The following is a 12706-nucleotide window of genomic DNA, read 5'->3' on the forward strand; positions in this document are numbered from 1 at the left end:
GTGCCTTTCTGAAAGCCTCCCTTTTCATACTGATTATCATTGTCATTGTAAGTTTTCAGATAACAAAAGAGAACATCAACTGCCGCACCAGATCCAAATGTATATCTGAAATTGGATTTGACAAACACATACTATGAAAACGTTAACAGGCAGAGACAGGCGTCGTAACAATGAAACCGTTAGCAGGTAGAGACAGGTGAAGTAACAATGAAAACGTTTACAGGCAGAGACAGGCGTCGTAACAATGAAACCGTTAGCAGGCAGAGACAGGGGAAGTAAGAATGAAAACGTTTACAGGCAGAGACAGGCGTCGTAACAATGAAACCGTTAGCAGGTAGAGACAGGTGAAGTAACAATGAAAACGTTTACAGGCAGAGACAGGCGTCGTAACAATGAAACCGTTAGCAGGCAGAGACAGGGGAAGTAAGAATGAAAACGTTTACAGGCAGAGACAGGCGACGTAACGATGAAAAAGTTAGCAGGCAGAGACAGGGGAAGGAAGAATGAAAACGACAACTAATATGTTCGTAAATTTATAAAAAAATATCACTATCGAATACTATTGAATAGCCACGAGTGTATACGTTTTGTAAGGAAATTTAGATGATAAATCAGACGTTGTGTAAACTATTACTGATTCAAAAGTACTTTTAATATTTAATCTCATGCAAGTTAATAACACTGACAATGTGTGACACGTCAGTGGTGTATTTTCGAGAGCGGTACTATCATTAAATCAGTGTTCCTTTTTCACGGAAGGAGTATGTTCTGTATCAATATCTAGCCGTTGATGTCGCTCACGAAGAAGTAGTAATAACAAAGGCGTTGATGCCACTGCTCCAAAAATCCCCCAGTTGAGCCACATCGAACCTGAAAGAAATACTATTCTATACCATATCGTCACTCAAATCATAACAGTTGAAGACCCACCGTGATGTCTGTGTATGTTTTCTTTCTATGTTGTTCAAGGCTATTCTGAGCAGTATAACAGAAGCATGGCGACAGTCTGTAAATATCGCGCCTGTACCATACAATCCAGTGATTATCTGTGAGATTGAACACCCCAAGCCATATATATACATGTATATAGAGAGTCTGGTAGGTGGGGTAGCCTAGTTGTTAAAGTGGAAAATCATATTCACCACGACATTATTGTACTGGAAAAGCTTCAGAAAAATCGCTGTAAGGAGGTGTGAAACTGTACATTAACGTCATAGTTTAGACAAACTACTCCTATCAGGCATACGATGGTATCCAACGTTCATGGCCAAGCAAAAATGCCTTACAAAAATAGGTACTTGAAATTCAAATTGTAATCTTTCCGATTATTGTAACCCAATTTTCACGTGTCTAGCTACGAAAGGGTCACTGTTCTTTTTGTTTTGAAAAAAAACCCAAAAAACAAACAGATTTTTGTTGTTGTCACTGGTAACTGTAAATAGTAACCATGGCGATGAAGGGCGTATCATACTCACCAACATGTGGAATCATCATTATAAAGAGGAACACAATGGCACCAAGCTGGTTTGTGAAGGTTAATATAACGCTTGCTGTCCCCTCCCCGACAGGATAGGCCACCTCACAGGCCAACTCGAAGAACAGCGGGGCACAAGCGGTCGGCGGCATCTGGGCGGTCAGGAGGCACATGTACAGGCTCACTGGGCATAGGGGAGAGGTAGCACTATGCATGTATCATTAACATATCAAATACAGACCGATTTTAAAAGTGAACGGACTCCTTTCAGTTACAGACTTCTAGATTTTATCATATTCGGAAATACGTTCGGTGCTCGTTCTGTAGTCTCATATCCGCTTGTTTTAAACACGATTTCACTCGGATGAGTGAGTTTAATTTTAAGCCGCACCAATATTCCAGCTACATCGTCTGTAAATAATCGTCTCTGGGCCAGACAATGATCATCAGCATGAACATCGATCTACGCAACTGGGATATGATAACGTGTCAACCAAGTCAGCGAGCCTCACCACCCGATCCGTTAGTCGCCTCTTAAGACAAGTGTGGGTTACTGAAGTTCAGTTCTAACCCTGATCTTCACGGGTATTTCACGGGAAACATCTCGACAGATGGTGACAAGTACGATGTTTAATTGTATGTTTGTATTGTAAGGTAATATATATTACTACAAATTGGTTAGAAATTCTTCTGCTTTATTTGGGTATCAAAGTGAATACAGGTTGTTCAAAACAATGCTTACGTCGTCAATACAATACCCTGCCTTTCATATTACTCATCAACCAGATAAAGGCTTGTCAAGCTGGTAATAAAGATTAGTTAATGTTTGAAACATGCGTGATTTGTTGCTAGTTCCAGAAAGTACTATCTTAGTTGATATGAAGCATCACAAAAGTAGCTCTGGATGAAACTATATGAATAGTTATCTCCCTTGGGAGTGATTTCTAATTATACTGTAGGGTGGGATTATTGAAAGTCTGTTCACAGGGTTGTTTCTGCATAGATTTATGTATACTGTAAAATCCTATCTTCTAGACATATACTAGTAGTTATAAGAATTTTAGAGCGTTTCAATGAATTGCATTGACCTTTGTCCAACGTCTGCTGAAAGTGGCTGTTTCGCTAACAAGAATTAGACTATTACAAAATGTAGTGGTTATATGATCTTTCTGAAGATAACATTTTTGTGTCCATTTAATGGCATAAAAACACTTTATAAAGTACACCTGCAAATACTGTTTTTGCCTTAACTTCTCTCGATAGCGTCATTCAAACAATAACACCTTTCAACCAATCACGGCGCCGCGTATAGCAGTCCAGAAGTAAACGTCTCCCAACTGTGTCATAAAGACATAAACTATATTGACAAACTTTATGGATAACAACTTCTTTATTTCGTGAATCCTGACAACAATACAAATATCTCTACCAAAATGTCGCACGCATGAAACAAAGAAGTTGCTATCAATAAAATCTGTATATATACTTCTAAAATGCCAAAGAAGCAATCCATCACTACCTATCATTTTCTTTCATTCCAGTTTTTAAAGACGGCTAAACAGACGTCTCATAAGAATCAGTTTACCGTTACGTTCATAAATAAATCATAAATATGTTGTGTCTTTGAAAGAATGAATTTCTATAAGGGCGACTGGCTCACAGGTGCGCTTGAATAGAAGTAAATGCAGACTGAAGTAAATACTTCGATGAGAATATGACTGACTACTTACCCAAAGAAAACGGCGCCACTTTGATGCAGATGAGGGCGAACCATAAGTACATGGAGGCCGATATCAAATACAAGCCCGAGATGTACCACTTCATGTACCGAGCAAAGTAGTCGGTCAATCTGAATAAAATAATGGATACAAGTGTTTTAATGATGTGCACGTGAACATGGGTAAAATCCTAAATTTACAATGAAACAAGAATGCGAGGAAAAAGACAGTTCAGGTAATTTGATATTGGTTTAATCTAAAAAAATGACGCGCATTGTCTCTCACTTTACTAACGGCTTCGTCCACCTGACATGCCTGACGGTGGAACTAGACGTGCATTGTGGGCGAGACCGTAACGTTTCACTGTCATTAACGGATTACAATCATGATATCGATATCAGTATGTCAAGGGTACCTTATGTTAATTTGCATCCAGTTTAGTCTGACATTTTAGTTTTTAGCAAATTATACTCACAAGACAAAGAGAACGTCCGTGATCTTATTATACGGCTTTAAATGTAATGCACACGTACAAAAGAATATTACCCAGTCTTGACTATTCTCAGGAATACCAAATTTTGACTATCATGAATACTCAATCTTGACTATCCTATAGAATACCCATACCTTGAATACCACCCAAAATACCCAACCTTGACTATCCCCAGGAATACCCACTCTTGAATGATCACAGGAGTAGATTCCTTTTTGGACTGCAGGGAAAATGACGATGAAAATATTATGAATGAATCCCTGGACCTCGGTATGACACCAGCTGCGCGCTTAATCTGGAGGCGTGCCTACGGGAAGCAACTCAGTTACGTGCATCTATATTGGTCGCATATTGAAAGCGGTGGCCTAAACTATAAAGTCCTTCAACGTTACGTAATCGACGACGTCATGCCGTGGGTACCATGACTGAACAGTAAGGGTGTGTCTACCTTGCCAGAATAAGCATCCCCGTACAAACGACCAAGTAGCTGTAGAAGCCGATCCACCCAGCCTCTTTCTGACTCACGTCCACTGATTTCAAATTGAGGCTGAACACACCCATCCAAGCCCCGCTAAACCCGCCAACCATAATGGATATCACAGACAGGATCCAGAAGTTGACATTTCTAGAAATATAAATCACAACACCAAAATGTGTAGTCATAGGAAAAAGTTATTTGTTCTTCACAATATTACACCAAACCATATGACCATATGAAAATAGGTGTTTTAGATAAAGAAACAAATTATGCGGATAATTTCATAAGAAATCAGAACAGACGGAAAACATATATTCATAAGCAAAAATCAATGTCATTGAGGGGGAGTCCAGAAAATGGGCTCGTTGACTGTTGTTGTTTGTTGAATGAGTGAGGTTTTACGCCGCACACAGCACGATTCGGTCTGTAAATAATCGAATCTGGACCAGGACAATCTAACAGAACAGCATGAGCACGTACTCGAGCTACGTACTCAGAATTAGCATGTGTCAACCAACTCAGCTAGCTCTGAACACCTGATCCTCTTACGACAAGCATGGGTTTCTGAACACAAATTCTAACCATGGTTTATGTTCTCACCCATCTCAACACTCTCTCTTACACACTCACTGTAACCTAGGATATTATGTAGAACATTATCAATACTCCGGGGCAGAGTTATAATAGAGTTATAACCCAGGACACGTGCCTGTCACTCACACAACAAGTAGCTTGAGTCCAGGTAGGAAGTCAGCTAGCCCTGAACACCTGATCCTCTGAGTCGCCTCTTACGACAAGCATGGGTTTCTGAGCACAAATTCTAACCATGACTTATGTTCTCACCCATCTCAACACTCACCCTTACACATTCATTGTAACCTAGGATATTATGTAGGACATTATCAATACTCCGGGGCAGAGTTATAATAGAGTTATAACCCCGGACACATGCCTGTCACTCACACAACAAGTAGCTTGAGTCCAGGTAGGAAGTCAGCTAGCCCTGAACACCTGATCCTCTGAGTCGCCTCTTACGACAAGCATGGGTTTCTGAACACAAATTCTAACCATGGTTTATGTTCTCACCCATCTCAACACTCTCTCTTACACACTCACTGTAACCTAGGATATTATGTAGAACATTATCAATACTCCGGGGCAGAGTTATAATAGAGTTATAACCCAGGACACGTGCCTGTCACTCACACAACAAGTAGCTTGAGTCCAGGTAGGAAGTCAGCTAGCCCTGAACACCTGATCCTCTGAGTCGCCTCTTACGACAAGCATGGGTTTCTGAACACAAATTCTAACCATGACTTATGTTCTCACCCATCTCAACACTCACCCTTACACATTCATTGTAACCTAGGATATTATGTAGGACATTATCAATACTCCGGGGCAGAGTTATAATAGAGTTATAACCCCGGACACATGCCTGTCACTCACACAACAAGTAGCTTGAGTCCGGGTAGGAAGTCCTCCCTCTTCAGTGCAGCTGAGCGACATGGCGGCGCCGGCGGCTTGCTGGGGAAGTACACCAGTATCAGTACGAGTATTACACCCGCCACACAAGCCTCTGACAAAAGACAATAGACACCAGTATCAATACGAGCAGTACAGAAGACAATACACACCAGTATCAATACGAGCAGTACAGAAGACAATACACACCAGTATCAATACGAGCAGTACAGAAGACAATACACACCAGTATCAATACGAGCAGTACAGAAGACAATACACACCAGTATCAATACGAGCAGTACAGAAGACAATACACACCAGTATCAATACGAGCAGTACAGAAGACAATACACACCAGTATCAATACGAGCAGTACAGAAGACGATATACACCACTATCAGTAGTAGTACACGTGCCACACAAGTCTCTGACAGAAGGCAATAAACATCAGTATCAGTAGTAGTACATCTGCCATAAAGGCCTCTCGCAGAACACAAAACACATCAGTATCAACATGTGTAGTACACCTGCTGCACAAACCTCTGACAAAACCCATACACAATGCTCAATATTAGGAGAGTGGAAACAGCTTAAATAGTTGTTAGTGAATGTGGTTTAAGTTGATTGTCATTTTATAAGCAATCTTCTGTTGTCGAAGGTTTGAAATCACCATTCCGTTTACTGAATACTTCGGGTCCATTCACTTTGTTTTACACAGCCTCTATAGAACGACTGTAAGATTAGCCGCCCAATCGAATTATTCTCGAAGGAATAAAATGCTTCCGAGCCGTAGCTATGACAATATGAGTAATAGTGGCTTTGGAATCAGCGTTTTATAGGAGGGTTGCGTAATACATGATCTCTTTCGACAAAAAAGGCAAAGTCGTGTAGAGAAGTTCATTGCATGCGTCATGCTTGAATCCAAAGCCGTATTCTTAGCATCATCAAATGTACACTTACGGAGTTCCAGGTAGAAATAGATATCCTGTTTCAGTTCCTCCACTGTATGCCCTACAAATAGATTACCGTTTGTAACATTATCATAGAATTTGTATGACTGAACCCTACTGATAATCCTTGTATTTCAACATTATTAGGTGAAGAGTGGTTTCGCATATTTTCTATGTACACATATAGGTATACTAATATGGATCATGTCCAGGTTACAATACCTGGCTCAGAAACATAATCAAGGCTATGTTATATTTAACCCCTCGATTACAAACACCTTACACTCGTCATAGCGGAGTCCTAAACGGCTCACCCCTTCCCAAATGAAATGATGTTCCTACGTAAGACGGGATAACGGTAAAAACATGACGTAAGTCCAACATAGGATGGACATCTTTATTCTTGTTCACAAGGAATCCCCACTAAAAGCAGCGTAGATTGACAACTCGGTTCCAACTCTGTTAAGAGTATGCATTTATGAATCTATCCAATAACCATAATAAAAATGGGCGTATCATACCTAGCTGATGGCGACATTGTCAATCAGGGACAAATCAGGTTCTGCTTATATCTGGCTTTCAACATTACACCTACACGAACAGTCCTGTTTGTTTGAAGTAATCCGCTGTAAGTCCATTACATACAACATATTACAGATGTGATGGGGTCAACTAACCTGAAATATTGCTACGACTTCCACTTTCACCAATGTCAGAATAATCTTCAAGGCTGTTCACAAAAACCAACGTAAATGAACAAAACAAAACATAGAGCAATGGGACAGCAGAAGACTTCAACATGTGCCGGATGCAACGTAATACGAGAAGTCTGCCTTTTCGTATTCAAACATTCAAAAAGTAAATAGCATCCTTTTCATCTGAATTGGTGGTTCTATATATAAGCAATAATGATACCTCTGATGTATACCTAAATGTTGTATTGGAGGCTGTACGGTTCTGATTCAGTCGAGGTGCATCTGGAACCAGAATTGGGCCTGAAAATGAAAATTGTAACATATAATCTACAGGGTGCAAAAATAAGCTATAGATAAGACGATCCAGTGACTGATAACACGAATATTGATCAACGGAATATGGTATACATAACACGCAATCAAGCAAGTCATGCCAGCCAATTCATGTAATCACCTCTTCAATAAAAATAATATATTTCCTCAGCCGGAGTCCCAACGAGGTAAAGAAATCATAATGAAATACGTACACTTGAAATTATACCATTTCACTTTGCAGTAATGTTTCAGTCGTGTTACAATAAATGTTTCTTGCCAGTCTCTTTACAGTTAACACTAAATGCGAATCCTGCAATAACTCCGGTAGGATGTGTATGGTGAACATGTCATCCACGAATTGTTGAAATGTGCATAACGCCGAAATATATCTACCAATTATGAAAGACCCAGCAAGAAACAGGAACTTGATTATCAGCGGAATTGCAGTCGCTGTTGTCCTTTCGTTTGGAGGAAACCAGTGTGAAGATATTGGCGCCATTGCGCTCGTGCAGACCGGGCCTCCAATAGCACTCAGGATCTGGCCAGCGTTGATCAACCTGAAACATGAAGTGTAAGAAAGGACCATGACACTGTAGCTCACCTAAATATTTAGAATCTGAACAAAGAGTTATTCATTCATAATACGTTCCTCAACGATCGTAATGGACAATGAAATCTGTTTTATTGAACAATCGAGACGTTGCTGGAAGCATTCATATTCAAACAAGGCCTGCAGGATTACCCACCTGCAGTTCAGTAAATAATATATGACGTCACCGTGATCATAAAGAGAACCCCAAACGCTTCCCTTGGCATGCAGACCAATGAAGTCAATGGTCAAAACGAGCTCATTCGTAATGTTTTGAAAAAGGGAATAGTATCTGTGGAATCTAATAACAACCGAAATAAATACAATATTTCTTTACAGTTTGTACAAAAATTACTACACAATTACTAATTTCAAATTTATCGTTTCTCTTGACAATCATACTGAAAATCATATTAAATCCCATGGTTTCGTTAGAAGATTCTCTTTCAGTGTCAGTCTCTGCATTTTTCATATAAAGCCTGCAGCCCATCACTAAGCCCGCCACTAGCTGTTGGTGGCCATATCATTAGTATCAAACGTCTTACAGCATATACAGGCATCATTATTGGTGTAAAAGCACATGACTGTTGCGTTCAAACTCCATTGGTTAGCTGCTTTGGAAGACTTTCACCAAATGACTGTGCCCAATAATATTCATCGTCCACAAGTATGGTATGGTTCCATTACAGTGTCATGTTAGCTCCGTTTGTGACCTGTACACTAGTACAGTAAAGTTCTGTTGGAATCCCCAAACTCAAAAACATGAGTACCATTCCTTTCACCTTCATACCGCCCTTGTGTGAGGCCCATTTTCTGGTGTGCCCCGCCGTGATATCGCTGGAATAATGCTAAAAGCGGCGTAAAACCAAACTCACTCACTCACTCATAGCGCCCTTACCTTCATTTCAATGACAGACATTTAAACGATACCGGATAAATACATATTCATTGAAAGGTCACATACAGCATTTGGTCATAAAGAAATTAGGAAAAAAACTCACCATCGATGCAGCATTGACGGTTGTTGAGCAGGGATCAGTCTGATCCCACATGCTAATCCCAAACTCAGCACTGTGATAACCATACACATTCTGAGACCTAACCAGAAAGAGACATGTCCGATGTGATTTTTGATAAGACGCGTCAGTGGAAAGCTGATCTGTTATTTTTCGACTGGTGTACTGCATTCAATTACCATGTAATATAAATAGAGTACAAATAACCTGAAGCTACACAGTATAATATTCCTGGGCCCCCTTTCACAAAACTCTCGTAAGCATAAGGTCTTGTATTTTTTCTCGTAGCATTCCTACTTCCGATGTTACAGTATAGGCTGTACGAATGCTACGAGAACGGTTACACGATCTTAGGCTCAAGAGAGATTTGTGAAACGGGGTCCTGATACGCTACCAGTGATGTGACAATGAGAACATAAGACATAAGAGCATACAAGAAGCACACAGCATCATACGCGTAAAAATACACCCTCATCTTTACGGTAGTTCAACTGGTTTGCCGCCTCTTTGATTCCTGTATCATCAAAATAATGAAGCCTATACTGTATAGAATATAGACGCATTAAAACTGATAGAAGTGTTGTCTCATCCATCCGGTGACAGAACTGCTGGCTCAAGACTATAAACAAAACATTTGATGGTGGCCTACATTGGCAACAAACAGGAATGGTTGTTTACGGTGGTGCATTTAATACTGACATCGTAGTTGTGTTTTATACCCTGTAGTATTACATTTAGCCTCGTAACGTTTTGATAACGTTTGTAATTATTTAGTCAAATCCGATTTTCTTCTGTCTGTCAGTTCATTTAAATTGGTACAGACTATAGTCATTGAACAAAGGCTCACGCTCCAGTTGACTCTGGCTAAGTGAGAGTGAACCTTCATAACAACACAGCTGGACACGGATGACAGGCTGTTGCATTATGTGACTGACGCAGAGTCTCACCTTTTGTATCCATCATCCAGGCAAAAATAGGCATCGTTATCATGAATGTGATAGGGCCCCAGTTAGCAAGTAATGAAATATCGGCATCATCCCAACCAAACACCGCCTCGGCAGTGTGGGAGATTGGTCCCCACGTGTTCCAGACAAGCATATGAACAGACGCCAACAGGGAGAACAACACGACTATGTACCATCTCCTCTTGTAAAGTCGTATATGCTTTTTTGAAATGTCCTGTTGATTTGGCGCCGAGACCTCTGTGGTATTATGGGGAGAAGATATTCCTTCTTTGTGAGATGCGGAACTGTATTGAATTGAAGTGTCAGCTTCCGGTGTGATTGTAGAACAATAGGTAGAGGTTTCTTGTTTTTGTTTTTCAGAGAGTAGCGGTGATGTGTCAGTATCTCCCATGGTAAAACTGAAAAGATATGATTCTTTTTGGATAACAAACGGATGATCACTTACTTGTATACTCGTACGGAAATTAACCATAAATTTCTTTCCGAAAGCAGGTTCCATAGGTGTCAAAGTAGAGTTGTTACAGTAATATAAATGGATTAGTCAAAATCAGGTATTACACCTGCTCTACTGGCAGAACCCATCACTGCGAGACTGGTTGGGTTTTATTTTCTGTTTTCAGTTTTGAAATGTTTTACGAGCTTAATTATACTAACTTTTATGCAGTCTGTATAAGAAGTCATCGAACATCGTTGCCCTTAGTCCTTTCTAACGGCAATCGTCGTTGTGTCCCTATATTCATGGAGATTAATACCTAAAGCTGACCAGAAAAATGTTGGTCAGTTCGTGTGACTGACACTGACCAAGAAAATTCACATTGTCACTGTTGACCTTTCGTGTGATCGTAAGTGACCCCGTTTGCTGGGAAAGAACATACTGAGAAGGAAGAACATGGCCCCTGTGCCTGTGATGGTCTGATCCGATGAAGGATACTGACATGAAGAGGAAAAATGACATAGGGGCACCAACCTTTAGAGTAACTGTTTCAGCTGTAAATTCGCCACCACTGAGACATATTTGATGTGTCGTCACTGGCATGTGTCAAGCACGTGCACACGTATTACTCAATCCGTGGGAGATGGGATACCGGTTATCATTCTGATAAAAGATAAACTGCAGATAGCGAGTCATACATCCTTTACACCAAGGATTATTTAAATGCAGTATGTGCCGACGTCACTCTCTTTCCCCCTCTCTCTCTCCCTCTCTCTCTTTCTGTGTATAATATACGCACATGCAAAAGTAACGCAAGTTTCTTACTCAGACCCCTAAAATTATACAAACGTTGTTAAATATTGATGGTTGATGTTGTTGTTAACATATTCTGCTGCGTTTTGCAAAGCCAGTGTGGGAACAGAAGAAAATCCGAATCCCCAGAAGGCACCGTCTTAATGGTGATGTAGACATCATGCACACTTTCCCCATGCAATCAGGCACTGAGCCAAAACCTTTGGCCAGTCACTCATTGCTCAACAAATGGCACGTTTGGATCGTTTCGAGAGGAACCAGGCTATCGGACAGTTGCAAGCTGGGGAGACTGTCAAAGATGCTGTCCGTCACTTTTATGTCAAAATAACCGTCCCGACACGACACAACGCAGCATCGACACGACACAACGCATTCTACAGATGACCCTCCCCGAAGCGGCCGACCTAGGGACACCACCCCTCGACAAGATCTACACATTACACTTCAACACCAGCGAGATCCTTTCTTGACGGCGAGCCAGACTGCTCGAGACACAAAAGGAACACATAATCGACACATCAGCCACGATACTGCCATCCGACGTCTGCATTCCAACAACCTACGATGTCGCCAACCAAACACGCCGCCCTGTCCTCCAATGACAAGCACGACTTCAGATGAAATTCGGTTTTGTGTGCTACATGCAGATGGAAGGGTCAGAATCTGGCGATGTCAAGGAGATTGTTTTGCTGACAGAAATGTTTGGACATGGATGAAAGGGGTGGACCTAGTGTCATAATGTGGACCGGAACTGGACTTAAGGGGCTTGGACCAGTGTGCTTCCAGAATGTGGGTCAAGGTCGAGGACATGGGGTCACAACTCAGCATTACATTGACCAAGTCATCAGGCCCCATGTTGTTCCATTTTTCGCCCAACATCGTAACCACCTTGTCCAGCAGGATAAGGCTCGTCCACATGTTGCAAGGGTTACCATAGACTATTTTCAACAACACAACATCCGTGTCCTATCGTGGAAAGCTCTCGGCCCTGACCTGAACCCCATCGAGCACATGCATTACAATTATGGGCTTTTGAATGAATTGATTATATATTTTCGATCTAGTTATGTGTTTGTCTCGTACATCTGGCATCATCACCGTTGGACAGAGGATCGTAATGTTGTCGGAATCATACCAACTGGCTTTTATCATGATGTCCATATTTATGACGTCAAATGTATATTATCTTCCTGAGGATGATTCATAACTGACGATTGGTGTTTAACAAGGCCAAGGTAATGGGGGTCTTTGTAAGGTGTTGTGATTTTATTTGTATCCTATTATCTTATTTTTAATGTAA

General features: G+C 40.9%; 1 protein-coding gene across 1 annotated transcript; it reads right to left on the reverse strand.

Annotated features, from left to right (window-relative positions):
- Positions 1–1422: 1422 nt before the first annotated feature.
- Positions 1423–9269, reverse strand: LOC137297842 (solute carrier family 49 member 4 homolog). Its single transcript, XM_067829804.1, has 9 exons — positions 9181–9269; positions 7984–8147; positions 7509–7575; positions 7258–7310; positions 6591–6641; positions 5613–5742; positions 4134–4310; positions 3205–3323; positions 1423–1658 (listed from the first exon to the last, which is right to left on the reverse strand). The coding sequence occupies exons 1-9, from the start codon at positions 9267–9269 to the stop codon at positions 1423–1425; spliced, it is 1086 nt and encodes a 361-aa protein (XP_067685905.1).
- Between the last annotated feature and the right edge of the window lie 3437 nt (positions 9270–12706).

Source organism: Haliotis asinina, chromosome 10 (genome assembly GCF_037392515.1).
Source record: "Haliotis asinina isolate JCU_RB_2024 chromosome 10, JCU_Hal_asi_v2, whole genome shotgun sequence".
Classification (NCBI taxonomy): domain Eukaryota; kingdom Metazoa; phylum Mollusca; class Gastropoda; order Lepetellida; family Haliotidae; genus Haliotis; species Haliotis asinina.

Bases quoted from the DNA above. Each gene is read 5' to 3' on its own strand.
- LOC137297842 (XM_067829804.1), bottom strand. From the start codon at position 9,269: ATGTGTATGGTTATCACAGTGCTGAGTTTGGGATTAGCATGTGGGATC. The intron at 5,743-6,590 runs GTAAGTGTACAT...GTCTTTTGTCAG, and splicing joins CTATTTCTACCTGGAACTCC to AGGCTTGTGTGGCGGGTGTA. The intron at 4,311-5,612 runs GTGAGTGACAGG...TTATATTTCTAG, and splicing joins GGACTCAAGCTACTTGTTGT to AAATGTCAACTTCTGGATCC.